This window comes from Lipophrys pholis, assembly GCF_963383615.2.
Source record: "Lipophrys pholis genome assembly, chromosome: 3".
Lineage (NCBI taxonomy): Eukaryota > Metazoa > Chordata > Actinopteri > Blenniiformes > Blenniidae > Lipophrys > Lipophrys pholis.
Genome location: NC_137627.1, coordinates 35,245,921 through 35,268,403, shown reverse-complemented (window position 1 = coordinate 35,268,403; position 22,483 = coordinate 35,245,921). Strand labels below are relative to the sequence as shown.

At 43.7% G+C, this 22,483-nt stretch overlaps 2 protein-coding genes across 2 annotated transcripts; one reads left to right on the top strand and one right to left on the bottom strand.

Moving 5' to 3' along the window:
- Window positions 1-1,528: 1,528 nt before the first annotated feature.
- LOC308107873 (uncharacterized protein) lies at window positions 1,529-3,807 on the bottom strand. Its single transcript, XM_080460445.1, has 3 exons — window positions 3,720-3,807; window positions 3,102-3,261; window positions 1,529-2,976 (listed from the first exon to the last, which is right to left on the bottom strand). Exons 1-3 carry the CDS (start codon window positions 3,759-3,761, stop codon window positions 1,763-1,765), a joined length of 1,416 nt encoding a protein of 471 aa, XP_080316571.1. The 5' UTR covers window positions 3,762-3,807; the 3' UTR covers window positions 1,529-1,762.
- A 223-nt stretch (window positions 3,808-4,030) lies between these two features.
- c2cd3 (C2 domain containing 3 centriole elongation regulator) lies at window positions 4,031-22,430 on the top strand. The gene is made up of 33 exons (XM_080460235.1): window positions 4,031-4,196; window positions 4,868-5,137; window positions 5,250-5,407; window positions 5,850-6,022; window positions 6,143-6,288; window positions 6,383-6,515; window positions 6,590-6,742; window positions 6,846-6,993; window positions 7,077-7,177; window positions 7,274-7,468; window positions 7,557-7,660; window positions 7,771-7,889; window positions 8,517-8,633; window positions 8,708-9,163; window positions 9,533-9,684; window positions 10,507-10,750; window positions 10,987-11,170; window positions 11,259-11,442; window positions 11,637-11,809; window positions 11,878-12,013; window positions 12,439-12,707; window positions 13,000-13,080; window positions 13,160-13,783; window positions 14,893-15,237; window positions 15,318-15,453; window positions 15,539-15,603; window positions 15,689-15,894; window positions 16,149-16,267; window positions 16,539-16,661; window positions 16,748-16,941; window positions 18,174-18,831; window positions 19,215-19,323; window positions 21,941-22,430. Exons 1-33 carry the CDS (start codon window positions 4,145-4,147, stop codon window positions 22,082-22,084), a joined length of 6,471 nt encoding a protein of 2,156 aa, XP_080316361.1. The 5' UTR covers window positions 4,031-4,144; the 3' UTR covers window positions 22,085-22,430.
- Window positions 22,431-22,483: the final 53 nt, after the last annotated feature.

Below are 22,483 nucleotides of genomic sequence, written 5' to 3'. Positions count from 1 at the left end.
CGCTGTTCTCCTGGTTTCTGGATGATGTTCTGGTCACTTTTGAATGTTGTTAGTGTTCTCAGTCCTCGAGGCAGCATGAAGCGAGTCTACAACCAACACAAGTTGCTCAGGTTGAGCAGCTCAAGATGGCACATCAATGCGAGCTGTGGCAAGAAGCTCTGCTGTGTCTCCCAGCACAGTGTCCAGAGCATGGCTGAGGCACCAGGAGTCAGGCCAGGACACCAGGAGACATGGAGGGGGGCATAGGAGGGCAACAAGCCAGCAGCAGGACCACTACCTCCTCCTTTGAGCAAGAAGGAACAGGAGGAGCCCTGCAAGAGCCCTGCAACATGACCTCCAGCAGGCCACTAATGTGATGTTTCTGCTCAAACTGTCAGAAACAGACTTCCCCAGGGTGCTATGAGGGCCCACGTCCACAAGGCGGTACTGTTCTTACAGCCCAACACCGTGCAGGGCCATTGCATTTAGCCAGAGAACAGCAATATTTATTTAAGAGAGCTGAGTGTCGTCTGGTAATTATGATAAGACATGTTGTAATGTTCCATGATCTGAGCCAATCTGAGCATGGAGATGTTCCATAAAAGGGCCCAAGGATGGAGCCCTGAGGAACCCCACAAGTGATTTGCTCACGTTCACAATCAGCTACAGAGACAGAATAGCGGCCATCTTGCCAGTAGGATTTAAAGCCAGAGTGCAGAGTCAGAAGTTCCAACCATTGTTCCAGTGGGTCCAGCAGGATGTTGTGGTCAACTATGTCCAAAGCAGCACTAAGATCCAGTCAGAGTCAAAGTGAGACAGTGGACGTGTCCCTGCTCATGGAGACGTCATTCAGCACTTTAATCAGAGTGTCTCAGTGCTCTGACCTCAATCCAGACCGGAAAACATTCAGCTCCTTGTTTTGAGCCAGAAAAGCATGAAGTTGTGTAAAAACTACCTTTTAAATAATCTGACTGAAGAAAGGTTTGATTTGGGCCTGTAATTACTAGTTACTGAAGCATCCAGATTACTCTTTTTTAAAAGAGCTTTGATAACGGCTGTCTTTAGAGTTTTAGGAAAAACAGCGTCTGAAGAGAGCTGTGTACTCTGTGTAGTACCTCTGGAGCTGGACAGTTCAAAACATGTGTAAAAACTTTGTGTGCAGAGGGTGGAGGCTGCATGTTGTGGGTTTGAGCTGGTGAACAATGTGGGTTAGTGCTGCTCAGTCTAACAGGAGAACATCTGCCAGATTAGACAGAACATCTTTGTGTGGAGGCTCAGGGGTTCTAGTTGTAACACACCTGCATAGACAATAATTTAATTGGAAGTCCAAAGTTTTGTTTGGCTGTTTTTTTAATTACAACTTGAATTTACGTTTTAATGAAACAGCTCAAACATTGTTCCGTAAATAAAATAAATATTATGTGCAAAAATAAAGTTAACGTGTCATTACTTTACTTAGTGAATAAATGTTTTATTAAGATTGATTAAAATATCTTTTGTTTTGAGATTATGAACTGTTTCAGATTAAATGAAAAAAAAAAAACACTGTAAAGGAAAGAGTGGTCGACTTTATTCTATACTCTTATCATCAATGATTTGTTTTCAATTGTAGCAATTTAACAAATCAACCCATTGTCATTGATATATCGATAACGTAAAAGACAAAAATGGAGAAAAGGCAAATAAATACTATCATTGGTGAATGTAAATTCACTTTAATAGATGATGCTGTGTGTGTGTGTGTGTGTGTGTCCAGGTCAGTGTACACAGCTTGCATGTAGTTTCAGCTGGAATACACTGGAGGTAAATGGTAGTAATCTGTCAGGGCTGTTGGAGCGGTGACGTCTTCAGGAAGAGTGGCTGCTGTTGTTCTCTCCGTCTCTGCAGTCAGGGGATGACTGACAGAGTGAGTGTCCACTGGAGACGTTGTTGTGGTCGGTGGTGCGCTCAGTAAAAGTTCTCTGTGAGTTTGGAAAAGGTGCCACATAGAGATGTACTTGTGAGGACAAGATATTTGTGTCTTGGCACAGTGGCAATGCAGCGCGTTGCTTTTTATGTTGTACGACACCATCACTCTGCCCAGAGAGATGAAGCGAGATAATTCGGGCTCGTTAATCGAGAGGCAAATATAAGTTTGAGAGCCAAGTTCCACCAACACAGACAACGGCACATGAGCTTCCTCTGCTTCTTGTTGCCTTTTCTTGCAAACGGCCACATCGGACTCGTCAAAAAACTTGTTTTCCAACATTTCCTCCAGGACGTTGTGTTGAAGCGGCTCCTCTGTAGCAGTGACTTCACAGTAATCAAGGGAGCGAATATGCTGACACAGACGGTGGGAGGGGCCAGTCTGGACAGCGAGCAAGTGATATTGCTGACATTTCTGCATTTCACACTTTGTTACATGTTGAGGGCCCCATGTTTTACGCTGCACATGTACCGGGACACTGAAACCACATGTGGACTTCTGGACAGCATACAGACCACGACTAGGGTGAACACACACACTTTTAAGGTGATATACTGCTGTGATATCTTTTGGGCCCCCATGTTTTCTTTGGATGTGTAAAACCAGATTCTTTTTGAAAATATCAATGAAGCAGTGAGGGCACTTCACACGTGGAGGTGGCAGTCTGGTAGCTCTTGTCGTCGGAGCTTCAGCAGTGACTGCCTGCTCAGGTGAAGAAGAAGAATGGGACTGGAGAGGCTCTGAGGTCGGAACTGGAAGTGTGTATGAATGTTCAACACTCACTAATCCTGCAAGAGAGTCTTCTGGGGCTGATGAGGTGGGAGGGCTCACTGACTGAGTCTGTTGTGGTGATGATGACTCAGGTTTGACCGGGGGTGGCACCAATGTGGGTTGCACCAAGTCACAACTCCTTGGACATCCAATCACGTGGAATATCATGCGGTTCTTATGCCTTACTGTTTTTGAACAGATGGGACAGTGAAAATGGCTTTTATCTCTGCATGAATGGTTGCATCTGCAGATTATTTTATCTGAAAAAGGCGGGGAAACATATTTAAAAACATGACATTATAACTGAGAAACAAAAATTTACTCTACATGCAATTGTTAGTTGTGAAAGCAAATGATTTTAAACAGACATTTCTCATCAACGTACCCTGGAACTGCACTGAATCTATACGGTGATGTCGCAGATGTCCCTGTATCACAATCTCGGTTGTTGTCCTGAATTTTGGACACAGAGGACATCCAAATTCTGAGGACGACAGGAATGTGCGCCTCAGACTGGCTCCTTGAAGAATAATAGAGGGATGCATCTGGAAAAAAAATAAACTGTCAAATATCAATGCGATTCGGGGCAGAATTTAATCAGGACAATGTATTTATTTGTCTATTACAAGTGACCATCGATCATATTGTTCTGAAATGAGGTTGCAGGGAGGAGGAGGACACTACAGCTCTCCATCATCCACAGTACTGATCAAAACACAGAGCACTTTATATACATTATCTATCAGAACTTTTACATTATTTTTCATATTTCTATCTCTCCTAAGCAAACTGGTAACTAACAAGCAAAACGTTAATTAAAACAACTACCGACAGTTACGTTACTCCTTCCTAAGTAGCCTCAAAAACTCTGGATAACTACCATCCACGTTCGAATACTTACGTTAAAAACATACAACTCTCTCACTGTTATTCAACATTAATGACCACTGCTATTCATAAATCATGCAGGGAAACTAAAGTTGGTAGAAAAGCGCTTTCTTACCTTTATACTACGAGAGGCGCCGGGCTGCAGACCTCCACTCATCACTCAGCTTCGCGAGCGGCCATCAGAAGTTGAGTTGAGTTCCTGTGAGCTGGGACTAAAATATGAGCAACTTCCGTCCACGTGACATCTGGTACAGCTGCTCCGCATGCGCATAGACACTCCTATCTCCGACATCGGACAGGAAAAACTACATTACCCAGCATGCCTCTGTGAAAGCCCGTTCGCGGAAGCGAGACAGAGGTGTTGCTGGGAAACCGTTTTCCGCGCTGCGGTTTGTATTTGTGTTCGCACTGTTATGTGTGTGCGTCCCTCTGTCACTTCTGTTAAACGGATTATTGCTCACCTACACGGCGATAATGAACACGCCTGGTTCCGCTCCAGACCCTGCAGCCTCAGCCGGGCTGTTATTCGCGGTCTGAGGGATGAAGGGCAGGAAACTGCGGCCCGTTCGAGCCGGAGGAAACAAAAAGAAAGGTAAACTTGGCTTAGCTTAGCAATGCTAACTAGTTAAGTGACTGTTAACGGCAGCTGTCACTTCCAGCCTTAGCCTTGTATGCGACACTATCAGTCATGTTTATGGTCAATTTAAAAACTTCTACCTCTTATTTAATGGTGCTGCTGTTCCGTCGGCAATTGTATGCCTCAGTAAACACTTGTTGATTCGTTTGTAACTCTGTAGTTAACGTTTTCGAGCCACAGTAAGTGGCTTTTCTGAAGATGCTAAAGCTAACAGTGGGGTGTTAGTTATGTGTGAAGCTGCTGCTGAATCATGTGTCGGTCAAAACAAAAAATAAAACTCTCTAAGGATCTACTTCACGTGTTGTAGGCGTCAAAACAGTGATTGGAGTCCAGTATCACGGCGATATAGATCTGTAAATAAAGCTCAATTAATCCACAACATATTATATATTGATAGTTGATTTTGCTCCTTTTTGAAACTGAAAATCCTCTAACAGATATTTTTTTTATGACTTGCTGCTGTTCTATAAACGTTCAACATGATAAATCTTTTTTGTGTTTGTCTAATGATATCCCTGAATTGAAAACCGTTATATTCACCGCCCTGTCTGTCTCAGTACATAATCACCTTTTGATAGTTTTGTGTTGATTGTGTCTCCATTTTGTCATCCAATCGCTTCTCGAAGTCCCAAGCGATGTCTCACCCTCCACTAGCCTCCCGCCTCTGGTTGAGGGCCAGCTGAGATGTTTCCTGAGGGTGACGATAAGCCGGGTGTTATGGACGGTTCACAAGCCGCCGTCTCCCACCTTCATCAGGCTGCGATGGTGGGGAGAGTCGACCAATGGAACACAGTTCTTTCCCAGAGACGGATCACAGCTGTCCCAGAAAACCATCAAGACCACTGCTTGCTTCCCAATCCGCTGTGGGCCAAAGCAGTTCATCTCATATCTTACTGGTAATACAAAGAACACAATGAAATGCTTGAATTCATTAAGCTGTTTTTATTTATTATTTTTTTAATCTAATGAAGAAGAAGAATCGTATTTTGACCCATCATTTATTTACAGATATGGGCTCTTTGGTGCTGGAAGTTCTCACGAAAGCGGATCATTTACCAATCGCTCGTGCTCAGGTTGCTGGAATCGCCCGTCTGTCCTTGTCACACCCGATTAGTGGGTTTTTCACTCTAGTATCTCCAACGTCTGACAAACTGGGAGAGTTGCAGGTGAGCAAATAGCAAAAAGTGACATTCACATTAACTAGGCAACTGCCTTTGTGGAATGTTAAAATTAATGATATTAGTTATTGTATATTGCAGTCAGATATAAAATAGATATTAAGGTGCATTTGAAATACTGTTTTGTTGCTGGCTGTGATCTCACTGAGCTAAAGAGCATCTTAAGTAGTGGAATGAATTGTTTTGTCTTTCATAGCTTCTCAAGTTGCTAAAATTTCTGGAAGGAAGGATTGAAGACGTGAGCAGTGTTTAAACACAGTGAAGTTCTCACCTTCGAAGATGTGGCCATAGAAAACAAACAACTAGAACTCTGACATATAGTTGGATCGAGATTAAAACTGTTCAATGTATGCTTTGAATATTCAAGATATTTATTATTTTTGAAAAAAACCTGCAAAAATCCAGAGAACAATTTTAACTTTTCTTTTAGGTTTCACTGAATTTGGAGCCCCTGACCGAGGCCTACGACAGCAGCGGCTCAGGTCCACCTACGGACGTCAGCCTCGAAGGACTCCAGCTCCACACGCTGGCCACGCCCTCGCCGCACATACCAGCTGGCAGCGCGAAAGAATCAGGCGGTAGCAGTGGTGGAAACACACCAAGGTCTGACGCTGTTGCTGTTATGGTTTTACACTTAATTATCAGATACCTCAATGGTCTTAAAACATCCTAAATGAAGTCTAAAAATGAACATATTCATGTTGGTGTGTGCAATATTTCCAGGGGGAAGGACCACTTGTTCTTCCAAAATGCCCAGAAAGACAAAGAAGAGACTCTGGAGAATCAGATGCCCACAAACATTCAAACAGTCGTGGATCCTTTGAGTCAGGACACTTCTCATGGACAATACACCGCTGATATTCTTTCAGGTTAGTTACTGACGTTCTGTCCCATTGCGAGAGATACAAAACCATTATATGTGTGTTTCCTCTTTCAACGAGCCATGTTATTTCCTCGTTTTAGTTCTTCTCGAACGTGGAAACAAGCTTAGAAACGCGATGGTGGTATCGGCTTTAAAATCTGACATGAGTTCCGACCCTGCGCTTAAAGACGCCCCTCTGCCACTCCCAAAGGACAACATCCAGCCTCCTCTCAGGTCAGTGAAAACGGTCTATTCTATCACATGAAAAGTGCAGTCTGGAATATGTAATGCCTTTCTTTTGTCTGCAGGGTCTTTCCTCCTCCCTCTGGGGCATTTCTAGAAAATATCCTTCTGGCTGATTCCCCTCTGAAACTAGTGTCCGATGTTGCTTTGGTCTCTGACCGCGACCTCGACCGCCATGTTGATATCGATAATAGAGCTGTGGCTCTCCTCTTGGGCAGGTAGACGTTTGTGCATTTACATTCATAACCAAGCTTACAACACAAATAGTTTGAACTTGACTTCAGATGTTGAGCTTTTTTCTGTTAATATTTTTAATTTTAGTTCAGTCTCCTCTCCTCCGCCTCTCTGGGATGGACGACACTCTCCCTCCGAGTCTCTGTCTGACCACAACAGCGTGTGTGTCGATAGTGAGCTCAGTGACCCACAGTATGATGAGAGCTTATTGGAAAATTTATTCTATAAAACGCCCGTAAGTACTTGACTTTTTCATTTTTATTCCTAATATAATGTTTTTATTTCACAGCGGTGAATTCACTGAGGTTATTCTTTCAGATCTTGGACTTCAGATCAGAGATCACTAGGGAGGATTGCCAAGGGTCGTCAGCGTCTGAAACTCAACAGCTGCAACTGTCTGGATCCAAGATGATCAAAAAGTCAGTTTTTTTATGCGTTGCACTAAGTAAACAGATGTGCAGGACTGTATACCACCAGTCTGACCTTCATGAAACATTTTGTTCCACTGTTTCCAGTCCACGTTTGGAGCAGCCGCACTCTGCAGATGCTGGTGGTCTTCATCGCCTGCTGGATGAGGAGCAGGTGGATTTGCTGAGCTCGGTCAGACGGCTGAGAGTGACCATTGACTCACTGACTGTACCTGCAGGCAGCTCCATCCCCACACCCAGGAGCACAGGGAGACCTCCTCGACCACCAATCACCAAGAAGTGGTAGGAAGCATCACTGTTGGAATGTCGTTTGAAAATCAAATTGCGTGTTTGTGGAAAAGTTGTGCTTTTTGCTTTCTATCTTTCACAGCACATATTTTGTTGAATATCAGTTACCTGAGACTTTGACTTCAAGTCGACATGATGGCAATGGAGAGGTGACCCGAGTGGCTTCCTGCAAAGTCTCTAAAGGAGGTTTGTCTTGGTTCCATCAGATATTGAAATCCCACCAAAGAGGTACATAGTTTTGAATAATTTTTATTTCAACTTTGTTACTGACAAATACTGTTGTCTGTTTTTTTTAGTGGCGAAGTTCGAGCAGACGTCTGTGTTTCCTGTCCACCTCAGCACAGCAGCAGTTCAACAGTGGTGGGAAACGTCTCTCAAGTTCAAGATTTACTCACGAAAGGTCGACCAAAAGAAAGTAAGCAGCGTTAGCCAAATATTACTAAAATGATAAATTAGTATGAGAGTTGGCATGCGTATTTATCTTTGACGAATATCAAGGAAATTATCCTACACTATTCAGAATTCGTTATGTTATCCACATTTTAAGATGTTGATGTTTTAAAGGTGACGTTTGCCCTTAACTCGCTGCGATGGCGGTTAAATAACGTTTACTTCTGCAATGCAGTTCATGTTGGACTTGCTTGATTACCGTTGGCTTATAATGCTGCCAAAAAGAGCCAATACACTCTATTTGAGTGCAACTTTATTGGCTCCTGTTTTGATTTTGAGTTGATTTCGAAGTACTTTTACAGATTTTTAAATGCCCTCATGGTCCCACAGTATGTGTCTGACCTGCTGCTATAGGCTGCTTTGTGTACTTTCGGGTCAGCAGATCAGTTACTGTTAATGATATTATTTGTTTGTAGCTGAATGTGATGTTTTTCTTATTACCTTGACTGCTGTACCATCATATGTTTGTTTTACATTTTGTCATGCGTCTCTTTTTTATAAGTTTTTATTGATTGCATTAAAGTTCCAACCTTCTTCTTAACTCGAGTGTATCAAATAATAATAGTGAGATGTTTGTGCTCTTCTGTGACAGGTTGCTTCCATTGGTAAAGCGGCTCATCCTCTGCGCTGTTTGCTGCAGAACAATCAACTCCGTCAGTCCCTTGTCCTGCCTGTGCTCAGTGAAAGTCAGGAGATTGGACCTCTCAAGGTACAATACTTCACGTTTGATCAAGAAAATACAGTTTGCAAGTGTCAGAGCGGTAACGTCGGTATCTCCTGCAGGTGACAGTAGAACTCGAAGCAGACAGCAAAAGCTTCTTCTCTGAAAAAGGTAAAAGCCAGGTGACACAGAGAGACTCATCGCCACGTCAAGCTGCACTCAGTCCACAAAGAGAGACAAGCTCCGGACGTCAACATGCTGACACTGGCAGAGAGCAGTCGCAGAGTCACTCTATGACGTCCCGGCTGAATGTTAGGACGCCACAAAAACCTTCAAAAGACTCCTTTCCTCACCCTGGCCTCCTCACACCGCCTAAACTGTGGCGGCAGCAGGAGGAGGAAGAGGAGCCCCGTGTTCTGCTCCACACTCTACTGATGGTACCAGATGGGAAGAACTTCAGCAGTGGGCCTCTGCAGGCCCCAAACATTTACCTCAACTGTAAACTCTTCTGGTGTGATGAGACGGCCAGATCCCTCATCAGCTGGGGTCAAACAAACCCAACATTTAACTTTGTTCAGGTCAGTGGCACAGATGGTGTGTACATCACTTCTGTCGGTGCAATCTAACTTTATTTATGTCACCATTCTGTACAAACCTACTGTATCTTTACAAACTGACTTCACAGATTATTTAGCAGGTATGAGCTTCACCTGTCATTTTTCTAAAGCCACTTGTATGAGATTAAGTTGTGTGTTTAATTGTAAAGGATTTGATTTTACCTTGCTCTGCAGAGTTGTACTTGACATGTCTGGTGTTGTGAACTTGTTGTTAAAGAGGTTTAACATCACACTGTGCGTTTCAAAGTAAACGATAAAATACATTGAAAGAAGTCGATCTCGATGCATATGGGCCTTGTGGATTTCACTCTGCCTTTTTGTGTGTTCTAGGTGACCCCAGTGGCCTTAACTTCTAAGCTCCTGGAGCGAATGAAGAATAATATGATGGTGATCGAAGTGTGGCAGAAGACGGGGCTCTCGGGGAACGACCAGCTTCTAGGCCTCGTTAAATTACCTCTTCACCAGTTCTACATGTCGTTCAGGCAAGTCCTTGATAGGCCCAATCTATAAAAATATTACGTTTATTTCCATCTTCTTTCCTGCTTAATGTACATGGACTAGTAGTGTTTTTATATTTTAATATTTTCATGACCAGAATAATAAAAAAAACACAATATATTAACTATTACAAACATTTTGTTATAAGTTAATGTATTATTTATTTGACATAAAAACCGACGAGAAACATCTATGGCAATGACTAATCATCAAAATACCTTTTTATGTTTAGAAACTCCATAAATGTACTAATATCAAATCTCATTTGAATATATTTTTAATACTGCATATCTATCTACTGTGTATATATAATTGGAAAACTTTTAAGATCCTCTATTAGTGGAGCTACAGAGGAGTGTAGTTCATGAGTGCTCTGGCCTCATAAAGATCATGTTCTCAGTTCCTGTCTTTTCTGGGTTCTGTATGATTTTGCATGTTCTCTCTGTGCCATTGTTGGTTTCCTCTCAGTTTTTCCATCTCTCTCTGTTCACACACCGTGATGAACTGGCAGCCTGTTCCACCCTCTTCACTGGGATCTGACTCTGCCAATCCTAAGTCGGACAAAGCCGTATAAAAGATAAATGAATTATTTGGACCTGTGCAATTTTGTGGAAAATAGATTTATGAATCAGAACTGGGAATAAGTTTTGTTACATGTGTTTGCATACATTTGAATTCCAAAGTCCTCTCAGAGACACCATGGTACTGAGAGAATATGCTTGAAGAAGCTTTTCCCCCCTGTCTATTAATGTCTTACAATTTAAAATCACACAGTGCTCATGTAGTCGTGTACACGTCTTGTCCAGGGACCCCAAGATCACCCGCCTGCTTCTCCAGGCACAATACCCCGTTCTGGCGGTGGACTACTACATGCCAGTCATCGATGTGTTCTCAGGCAGCTGCAGAGGAAACCTCAGGGTTGTTTTGGCTCTGGGCCAATCGGAGCAAATAGTTTCCCTCCAGCGCTCCAGAGATGAGGAGTGTGATGGTTTTCCTCATCTGGTGAGACCAGTTCATCTGCTTGATCACCAGAGACAATCACAACAAAAGGTAGAAAACACAGAATTTCTAAGAATGTGTTTGAAGATTTTCGAGAAAATATGTGCCGATTCTGTGTTTTACTGCACCTGCATGCGTTTATTGTTCTTAAGAACTTGTTTCATTCATGGAAATGTCAGTGCTGCTCCCTGACACGCTCTGCTTGTCTCACACTTGGAGAGTTGTCACTCAAACCTCGTAAACAAGTACCTTTCACCTGGTTTCTTGTCATTTATTTACTTATTCAGGTAAATGCAGGACGAGTGGAAGCCATGAGAGAGCATCTCTTTGTGATCAAAGTGGAGAAGGTCAGTGGGCTGACGCCTCTGCAGTCCACAGTGTGGGGTGAGGCCGACTGCTTCGTTCAGTACAGCTTCCCCTGTCAGGACGACGACGCTGCTGCAGAGGTCGACCAAAACCTCATCGAGACTAGTGAGGCCACTTGAACAGAGGAAATCTGTTAGATTAAGAGGCTTCCGTTCCATCAATGTCACCCTTAACCACATTTCATCATCGACAGGCGTGAACCTGAGGCCGTTTCGTACCACCACCACGCTCTGTATTCCAGACCCGCTGTTTGGTCACACGGAGACTCATGTGCTTCTGACTCCTGAAGAAGTTCCGGTCCAGAGGCTTCTGCTCGGCTCGCTCTCAAGTCGAGGCCTCAGCGGTGGAGGAGGCATCCAGTTTGAAGTGTGGTGCAGGTTTGTGTCAGTGTTACATGTAGTTTCTGAAAGTTTCAAAAGTAACGATTGTATGTCTAAGGTGTACCCAGGAGCTGCAAGGAGACCACAGCTTTGTCTTTTTGTTTCTTTTCGACCTATTTTGTGGGATGAAGAAAAGATAGTCTTTATATTTTGGTTACAACAGTCATGGGTAATATCCTGTCCCTTTGCAGATACTATTATCCAAATGTCAGAGATCAGCTTGTAGCCAGGGGAATGCTGCCATTGTCCAAACTGTGTGCCATGGTCACCATGCAGAGGCAACAACCTAGCGAAGGTCAAAGGTTCTCTTTGCCCCTGATTCCCAGGACCGATGATCCCACATCACTCCATCATCACCCCTCAGGTATGAAGACAGTGACACTGCAGGACGTAAAGACTTCAGATAACTGACAGATCTGTCTGGGTTCTCAGGCCTGCTTGACGTCTGCGTCCGATACAAGCACAGAACTCTGAGACATGAAGTACAGCCTGGGAGAGGAACTGCCTCTCGTATTGTGACACTTGTGCTTCAAGTGCACCGAGCTTCTGGTCTTCAGGCAGCAGCGAGGTATGCCACCACCGCCAACCTTTAGACTGATCCATGTGCTTTTGTTTTACCACTGATATCACACAGAGTTTTTTTTTTCAGTTTTCCTCACAATATTTGACATTCATTTGAGTATTTACACCTGGTTTTAGGTTAAAGTCAGAGCCAGTGTTATTTAGGTTGTCTGGGTTAAGGGTAGAATAAAGTTGACACAATTTTTCTGATTATAGGGAAGTTTTAGATTTAGATTTTGTACAGAGAGGTAGATTAAGCTCAAATACAAACATGAAATCCTGTAACTTCAACCATCTATATGTCTATGGAAGTGTGAGCTCTATTTATCTACACCAGAAGAATTCACTCTCTCCTGATTTCTCTTTACCACTGTTACGTTTGTAGATATCGTGCCAACATTTTTATTTTTCCATTGGACTTTTCTGCTTCAGGTTAATATCAGAAAAAGATGAACGGTTCAGCTACTTTGCTGGCGTTGGGCTGAATCCTTACGTCACAGTCCAGCTCTCCTTCATGCCTGAAACTGAGAAGAGGTGCACCCGCACGGCGGCCAGGACCTTCAGCCCCGAGTTCGACCACCACGCCGAGGTGGCCTGTGATCTGCTGGTGCAGAGGAGCAGTGGAGAATCCTGCAGCCTTGCTGAACAGCTGGACCAAGCTTCTGCTGTTTTCACTGTCTGGAACAGAGATAATCGCAAAGGTTTACAGGAGTTTATCATCCACGTTAACATTGCACCTACATTAAGCTTACATGCATTTGGTATGCGTGTTCACTGACTAGAAGATTTAATGAGTGTTTTATTCTCAAGGTCTCAAACTGAACATTTGATGAAGTGAAAACTCATCAGTCTGCAGGCAGCTCAAGTAGACATTTGGGCATTATAATATCCAAAATGTGAAATGTTTGTTTGAACAGATTTTCTTTCCTAATATCACTGATGTTTTTTTTTTTGTTTTTTTTTGTTTTTTTTCTTCTTCCCTGTTTCTTGTAGGTTTGAATGTTTCCAAACCTAAAGAAGTGATGTTGGGCACAGTGAAAATCCCACTGGCTGATCTCATCCATAAAAGAACAGGTATGTTGTACTTCATGTAACCTTTGACCAAACCTTTTTTAAAGAGAAAACTAATTCCGTTTTGTTATTTTTTTCAAAGGTATTTCTGGCTGGTTTGGAATATATTTACCTCAGGAAACAAGTTCTTCTCAGCACAAGTTGGTGGGAGGTCTAGAGATCTCTGTCCACTTCGCTCACCACTCGGACAGAGAAAGGGTCATAAAAGCCGCTCAGGGTTTGGCCTGGGAAATGGACCGCAGAGAGAGCGCACCTCAGGATGGCGATGATGATGATGATGATGAACCCTGGGAAGAAAGCATGAAAAAAGTCTCCCTGATTTTCTCAATACCTCGAGCGTGGATACCCGTCCACTGTTTGCTTCTCCCAGGCCACACTGAGCTGCAGCGCTCCACCTACTGCTACTTCAGGTACAAGTTTTACGACCAGGAGGCTTTCTGCTCTGAGATGAAGCACCCTTGTGTCGGGGAGGGAGCAGAGGAGGACCAGGCCTCGGTGAGCTTCGAAGGGAGTCGGACTGTGGAGCTGACGAGCACTCAGCCTTTAAGGTGGTATCTGCGGGAGGAGAGGCTGGAGGTGCAGGTGTGGGTCGCCTTCAAGAAAGACAAAGCCAGAAGGCCCAGTGACACCGATCGACTGGTGGGCTCAGCGTTCGTTGATCTGTCTTCTCTTGCAAAGACAGACAAGCAGAAGCGGAGTCTCAGTGGTGTGTATCAAATGATAGTGAAACTTTGAATGTGAAACGATTTGGATGTAGTATGTTGTTGTTCATTGTAATACATTATTTCACCTGAATTTAATTATCCTGCACAGCGTGTTTGAATAGGATTCATGAGGGCATGGAAAGAAAAGATATATGCAGCCCCTCTGAATTCATACAAGAAACGGCTGTTTCTTTTAAAAACCTTGATAACGTTTAATAGGTTTGTAGTTTCTAAATTATGGAGGGCACTTTACTTAAATAGGATTTAGTATTTCAGCAATGTCTTGACAAAGTCCTGAGGTGCCTATGCAAAGTATCCATCACCTACAGTATTGGTATGATACAAGTATTGATGCACAGAAGCAATAATAGTGTTTTTTAAATTTTTAATTTGAAAGAAAACTAATGTAACGCAGTGGTTAGCGCTCTCGCCTCACAGCGTGAAAGTCGTGGGTTCCACCGAGAGCCTTTCTGTGTGGAGTTTTCATGTTCTGTGGGTTTCCTCGGTCCTCCAGTTTCCTCCCACAGTCCAGAAACATGCATGGGAGGTTAATTGTTGATGCTAAAGTGCCCCAAGGTGTGAATGTGTGTATCTGTGGTCGTCTGTCTAAATGTGTTTGCCCTGTGACTGACTGGCCACTTGTCCAGGTGAACCTGCTCTCACCCACAGTAGGCTGGGATTGGCTCCAGCAACCCTGAACTGGATAAGCGAGATAGAAAATGGATGGATGGATGGAAAAAAACTAATATTTTGATAGTTCCTGGTTAGATGAAATTTGAAGTGAGTGCTTGTTTGTGTGGGGACGGTTCACTCCACTGAACACTGGAAATACACGTGATGGTTCAGTTGAAGTCTGCAAGAAAGCCTGGAAATTTTAACATGCGATTAATGTTAAAGTTAATGTTAAGTTTTACAAAGTAATTTGACTTTCAGCAGTCACAGTGGAGCCATTGTCGGAGTGTTGACAACACCTAGTATTAATGTGTTTAAGTGTTTGACCTTATTTGGTAGATGTAGTTAAAAAAAAGAAGCTTTTTTTCTGCTGATTTATTTTCAATCATTGTTCGCCTCCATGTTAGTGAGATCCGTAATGAGGTTTCTGATCTTCCAGGCGTGTACCCACTGTTCAGGCGTTCAGCAGCCGATCTACAAGGAGCAGCTCTCCGGGTCCACATCACTGTGATGGCAGGTGGCGAACACAGAGAGGAATCTTCTGGAGTCGGCGTCCGGTTGTCCTCCGACAGTCAAGAAGAAGTCTCATTGGAGGAGGTGGAGGAAGCGGAGGAAGCCCCTTCTCCCTCTACACCCAGAAAATCACACACACAAAGCAGACAACTGAATAAATCCTCCAGAGAAACTCCAGACGTCACATCCGTGCAACAGTCAGAAACAAGCGTGGATGAGTCGTTCCCTGTGACGGTCACCGTGGACCGCGCCATGCACTTGAACCTCAAAGGTCAATGTGTAATCGTGTATTTATTTATTTAATTTATTCACATGTAGTACTTGTATGTTGAGTGTGTTTCACTCTGGCAGGTTGTCCTCTGGCCGAGCGAAATCAGGGCTCGCCGTGCTGCTGTGTTTCATACATCACCGCTGATTCTGAGCCGGTGTCCACAGCTGTCGTCGCCAACACGGCGTCCCCCGTCTGGGAGCACCAGCACGAGTGCAGGTCCAATCAGTCCTCGCATCCCAACATGAACTGTTGACTGGAGATGCTTTAATATGAGGCTCATTTGTACGTTTCAACCTTCCAGGCTGTCGAAGCAGCTGCTGGTAGATCCACAACAGTCCCTGGTGTTCAAAGTCTGGCATAAAGGAGGTACAGGATTCACCTCACGATTGGAGACGCGCTCCTGTTTGATGATTTGAACTCATTCCTGGGTTGTTGTCATTTTCTTGAACAGAAATGGAGAGGGTTATTGGATTTGCGCCTGTAGACCTGTCTCCTTTACTCTGTGGGTTCCCGTCCGTGTGCGGCTGGTACAACATCACCGACTTTAGCGGTCAGTGTCACGGGCAGCTCAAAGTGTCTGTTACTCCGCTGAGGGGAGTCCAAAACCTGCGGGAGGAAAGGAGGACAGTCAATGAAGACACAGCGAAAGATTCATCGGTGAGAGCTCGTCAAGCTGTAACTCACAATTCCAACGTTCTCGAACATTTAGCCTCCCGACTTTTACAACAAATTAAAAAAAAAAAAAAAGCATTTCACTTCAGTTCATTGATGTTTATTGACACCTAAAGTTATAAATAGACACTGTGAGGAAGCAGATTGCGCTGCATTAAATGTTATTGTGGAATCATATATGAATATGAAACTGATCTTAATGTGATTTATTGACTTTGACTTTATTGGCTTTTTCCCAGGCCGTTCCTCTCAGCTACCAAACCACAGCCACGTACAGCAGCTTTCCCTCTCACATCAGTAGATACCCAGAACAGAAGATCTCATCCCCCGACCACACAGACAGGCTCTTCTCTGAATGGTGAGTCCTGTAACACTTTACAACATGTTGTACTCTTTTTTTATTTTATAAAGTATATCTAACAGTCTCAAAGTGGGTTTTCGCTCGTGCAGTTATTCATTTAAAATGTGCTGTACTGCACAAAACACCTTCAAAGTACATAAAACAACAGCACATTGTCATGGCAAAGTTTAGGGAAAAAAAACTCCTGGGAGTTTTGTGATGAGCTCTGATCCAGCCTGAACCTACAGTCTCCCACTGCGTTCATGTGTTGCTGTGAAACCTGTTGCAGGTCCAGTGAGAGCGACCGTCACCTGGAACACATGGATAAAGTCCGACTTCACCATCAGAGTCTTCAGGATCGGGCGGGTTCTCACGTTAATCCCTCCAGCTCCATGCTGTTCTCAACACTGAGGTACCAGTGTTCACGTTCACCGTCCAGCAGCGCTGCTTTGTTCTCTGAAAGTCAATTACAGCTCCAGTGTGACTCGTGTTCGGCAGGAAAAAACTTGGCGAACTGGACAACATTCAGAAATACTTCAGCCGGAAGCTTTCGACCCCGACGTTTCCATCGATGGCTGCTGAGCAGGACTGTCGCGGCGCACACGAGGAGCCGACCGAGCCACAGAGTGACGCCAGTCAGCTTCTCCTCAAGTCAACGCAGTTAGTCGGTCAAGTCAACAATATCATTAGTGGTGAGCCCAAACTTTTTACAGGTGCTGTGGAAGTTACTGAAAAGTAATGCTTGATTACAGTGACTTCTTTAAAATGTATTGAAGTTGCTGAAGATGAAAGTGACACGTGTTTGACTTAAAATCACCTTTTGTTAATGACGAGAGGTAAATAATGTTATTGTGGTGTTGCTGTGACGTGTTATCTGAGTTGGCAGCGCCGTGTGGGTCAGTCTGATGACTGACTCACTCATTAAGTCCAGTTAACTGGAAGTCAGATACTGTGCACACAGGTTACTTCAGCCCGGCCATGCAGCTCTTAGAGACGTCAGGGAGAATTCGTTTTTCGGGCTCCAAATACATCAGAGGTTCAGTGGAGGAAAAACAGTGAGCAGGACTGTGAGAGACGGCAGCTCCACTGCTGCTACGACAAAATATGGCGGCGGCTTCGCTTCTCCAATTCTAACTGGTATTTCTTTTATACTAGTAACCAGGTACTGCCAGACCTGCCTTACATCATATTATATCACGATATTCACAACCCTGCTGATTACAAAGTCTAACGTTCACATTTCTCAGCTGACAGAAAGGTGTCAGATATTTATCATGATGGTGACAATTAAACTACACGACCAACCGGAACAACAATCGACCAAGTGGAGTTGATGGTTCATTTTAGAGAAATCAGACTGTTGCTCATTGTACCCTGTGTATTCCCACTAGTTGTCCCCTAGTTCAACCAACCTCAGGAGGCTGGCTCTGAGCTCACTGAGCTGCACTTTGACCATAATAGGAGGTGTCGCTGCAGCTTGTGGTGGTTGAGGATGACCAGCGGTGCTGAAAAACCCGCGGACAGAACCAAGCCTCGCTGCTGCTGCTATTTATATCAAATCATTGCCGAGTTGTTCCTCCATCTGCCTCTTTGGACTCCAACAGCTTTTGTATTGCTGATGTTTGAGGTGTGAGGACTGAAAAGCCACTGCCGTTAAAGTCAGGTTGTTGACACAAGGTGAAGCTCTTGTTACGTTCTTCAAACATGAAACAGTGTCATTGCTGAGAGAACAAGACAACATGAAATGTAATTTATTATGTTCAAGCTGACCGTTACTTGAAAGGTTTGTGTCTCATGTGTATCAACATTTTATACACTTTTTCTAAATGTTGACTTTTGTTCTTTCTTTGTTTAATTTTGGCTTTAAATCACAAATCAGAGTTAGCTTTTTAAATACTTTTTCTAATTCTGGTTTTTCGCTCAGCGATCCAGGGAAACCACCTGGAGACGATTCCCTCCAGCACCTGGAGCAGCTCTTCCTCCTCCGTGGGAGACGACCACCCTCAGACTGTCTCCAGTCCACGCAGAGTTTCAGATTATGTGCCAGAGGCCGCATCTCCGTTTTGCTCTCCCCCTCCAGAGACACCGGAGGACCTCCCAGACCCCGAGGTGGAGGAGGAGACACACAGACGGAGATGTGAGGTCAAAGTGTCTGATGAGGACAGTTCAGAGGCCGATGACGAGGAGAAGGATGAAGACTACGAGGAGGTTGTGGTGAAGCCGAGGCCTTTAAACGAGGTGACCTCGTTAACGGACAGAACCAGTCCGTGGACCAGCGTCTTGTCAGACCCTGACCTGGTTTCTCTGGAGAGCCTGGAGCCGCCTGAGGGTCTAAGCCTGAGTGAGGAAGACGAGGGTCAGACAGGAAACGTGGACACTGGAGACTCTGATGACTGTCAAGACAGGAGTGAAGGGGGAAGCAGTTTTAATGGTTTAGAGGCAGAAACAGACGATGAAAGGACGCTACAAACTTTAGATGGAAAAGTGGGCGAGGAGGCGTGTCCACCGCCGTGCACACAGCATGTCACAGACACCCACAATGCACCAGGCTCCGTGGACCATCAAGACACTGAACTCCAACAGTATCCTTTTCCTCCAGTTTGTCAATAACACACGCAAACAAGATTTGAGGAATATTCAGTTTGTGATGTTATACACTCACGTCCTCTGCTGCAGATTTCTTAGCCAAATCGAGGCTCCGTCTCTATTAATTTGTGATAAATATCACAAATTAATAAAAATACCAACTGCTACAGTTCCTTCTTTTGTGTTTGTTTTTGAAACCACTGCATGAATCTCCAGCAGTGCAGTTTACATAAAGTTCTATCAGGTCTTTTTATTTGGCTCCGTATTCAACATATTTGTGTTTTCCATCATTGTCTGATGACATTTAGTTGCTGTTCGAGCCGACGATTTGCAGGAAACCATCCGGCTCTTTTTCTGTTTCTTAACATCCTTCTTTAAGCTCCGTCCCGGACGAGGTCCCGAATTTCTTCCTGTCCTCTCACCAGCTGGAGGCGTCCATGAGAGCCATCCGTCTGGCTCCTTCTTTCTCTCAGGCCATCAGCGATCCGGTGAGTATTGATATCCCAGTACCTTCCTGTAGAGCTGCAGCCTGAACTGAAGGTTCAGCTTCGAAGACTTTGCTCAGAGCCAGACGTTGACCGAATGACCAACCAGACGCTGCGTGTTATTAATAGACTTGATGTGCAGGAGGAGCAGAAGTTCACTGTGATTCAAGCCTCAGGTTGCAGTTCCCTCTCCGATATAATCCGGCACAGTGTTAAAAACAGCAAAGTCACATCCTAAATCCATGTGACGTGACGCGGCGCCCTGGAAAGGTAGTGAACAGCACTCGAGGTCACTTTTTATAGGATTTTGCTCCTTGTATTATTTCGACCTGGAGTTCATACCACGCAGAGTTATTGAGGAACCACGTCTCACGTTCCTATTCTGCTCTGAAGCTCCAGATTGAAACAATCAAATAGAATAAAATATAGAATTGGGTGGAGTTTATGTAGGGGTCAAAGACAATAAATAGTTAAAAAAAGAAAAAACACAAGTGAATCAGTTTGAATGTAGGAATAAATTAATAATAATGAATAATTAGATACCAGGCTGACTATTTAAATACCACATACCATCAACAAGACGACTCAAAGTGTTTGATTCAACAACAACAAATCTTCTGGAAATGAGAAAACATGACCATATAATAAGACGATCTAATACCACAGATGAGGAGCAGCAGAAAGATGAAGGCCGAAGTAAACACAAAGTTCCTCAGCCTTGTTTTAAAGAAAGTTGAATGTTGGACCCGTCATGGAGGTTTTATTTAAAACTCTTTAATTCTACTATATTCTTCAGGTAATGGAAAATATCTTTATTTTCTTAATATGGTTCTTTATAAACTCAGAGTCCAGGGCCAGGCTTTCCTTTAACCTCACGGTGATGTTACTTTGAATTTTCCCTTTTTCTCTGAAAAACGACTTCTTCCATTTCATTTATTTTTTGTTGAACTGAATAAAAGTGGGACTTACTGAAAACGCTCACTGAGCGTTTTTGACCCAGACGTAGATCTGTGTCGTCTAGTTACATCACACATTTGGTTGTTGGCGCACTCTATTAGCACTCTTAACGTTACAGTGATGTTTTACGCATGAATGTCTGCTGCTGTCTGTTTTATCACAATAATGAGACACTGCCTCCGTGAGTGTTAACCCTTTCATCACAAACCTGATCAAAGCAGTGTGTTTAGCTGAAATGTCCAACACACCAAACAAACCCCAGAAGCACTCTTTCAAACTAGTAAATTAAACAATCATGTTCTTTAAAACCCGGTCATTACTCAGTGAAGTGCAGCAAAGTGTATCTCCCAGCATGCAGTGTGTGTCGGAAGCTTTGCTTCTGTAGTAATGTTTGCTTCCAGATATTAAATAGTGACATTAAAATTCTTCAGTCTGGTTTGATTACAGCAACGAGACTCAGCCTCTCACCTTTCAAAGAACCGGTTTCAACCCGTCCATGGAGGGTTGCTGTAGAACACACACACACACACACACACACACACACACACACACACACACACACACACACACTGGAATTCACGTCGCAGAATTCATCAGTATCTTATATCTTCATTCATGTAATCATAAACATCATGTCCACTTCATTACAGTGTGTTTCATAACAAGTCTCATCCTTTCATGATGCAACAGAAAAGAATCTGTCCGCAAAGGTCGTGACTGCTGCCGATCAACGCCCTCTCATTCCTGTGCAGCCTGTAACACACACACACACACACACACACACACACACACACACACACACACACACACACACACACACACACACACACACACACACACACACGCCCTGCCCTGTTCTTACCACCACCTATAATTACCTTCACCAACAAACACTGTACCTACCTAACTAGTGACCTACCTAACTAGTGATAAACTTATTTTATGACAGGGTTAGGATTAGTAAAAATATCCATATTAACTGCATAAGTATATGTATCGTAATAGAAAACAGCAGCATTACTATCACGAGTAGAAGTAACGTGTATAAACAACACTGACTATAGAGGCATCAACTGCCTTCGCCAACCAACCTCAGGAGAAGGTTACAGTTTCGTCTGCATGTATTTATTTATTTATTTAATTATTGGTATGTATGTATGACTTTTTTATTTGTCATCAAGAACCAATGGATTCAGATTTTGGGACGTTAATGTTTAACTGTTTTTAATAAATCCCCATAAACTGTGAAAAATGTCCAATACAAAGCAGATGAGAGAGGCTCCTCATGGCGATCAAAGAATCAGCGTCTGTTGCCATGGAGACGCTCCCTGCTCAGTGTTTCACTGTGATGTAGCGACCTGACAGGCTAGTTAGCGTGGATATGAGCTAACGGCTAAATGTGGCGTTGGCAAAGGTCTGCGCTCCGCCGCTTCTAGTTTGTGTTCTGGTTCTGTACGTCTGGAGGGAGCTTGGTTTAAAAGGATTTTCTTGTAAAGAAGCAGAAGGTAATCGGCCATCCCATAATATGTTTTTAGCTTATTGAAGATTTATTTTTTTACATGTAAAGGTTCAGTATTTGCTTTGTAGTAATGCTGTTTGTAGGTTATCAACATTTCCTCCTTGTCGTTCGCTGTAGTTAAAGTCTTTCCTCTCACCTGTTCAGGGCCGGGGCTCCTCCGGTCCCAGAGGTCGTCTTCGTCTTCGTCCTCTTCCTCGTCCTCGTCCCGACATGTCGCCCTCGTCCATGAAGAAAGAGACGGAGAGGATAGCAAACATATTTGCAGCTCACTTTGATCAGACGCATTAAGACGGGACACTTTTATTTCCTCGTTTTTACTTGTTGATGGTTTCAGACTCTGAGACAAATCATGTAAATTAAATGTAAGTATTTAGTATTTTTATAAATGAATCCTGTTTGGCCACATGGAGCCTTGTTGACTGTGAATGTGTGAAGCTGAGCTGTTTGGAAGCACAAAACCTCGATTAAACATGTAAATATTGTTTAAACCTTGTGTTTGCTCGCAGTGTTTGGAGAATGCATCGTTTCCAACTCAGTGTCGTATTGGTAAACACTTCTGTGTTCGTTGCGTTGCCATAAGTTTCAGGTCAAGTTTGTTTAAGAAGCAGCGTCACAATACAAGTGAAGTGTGAAGCTACTCTGTCGGTTCAGAGCTGCAACCTGATTGGTTCTTTACACACCAGCTCC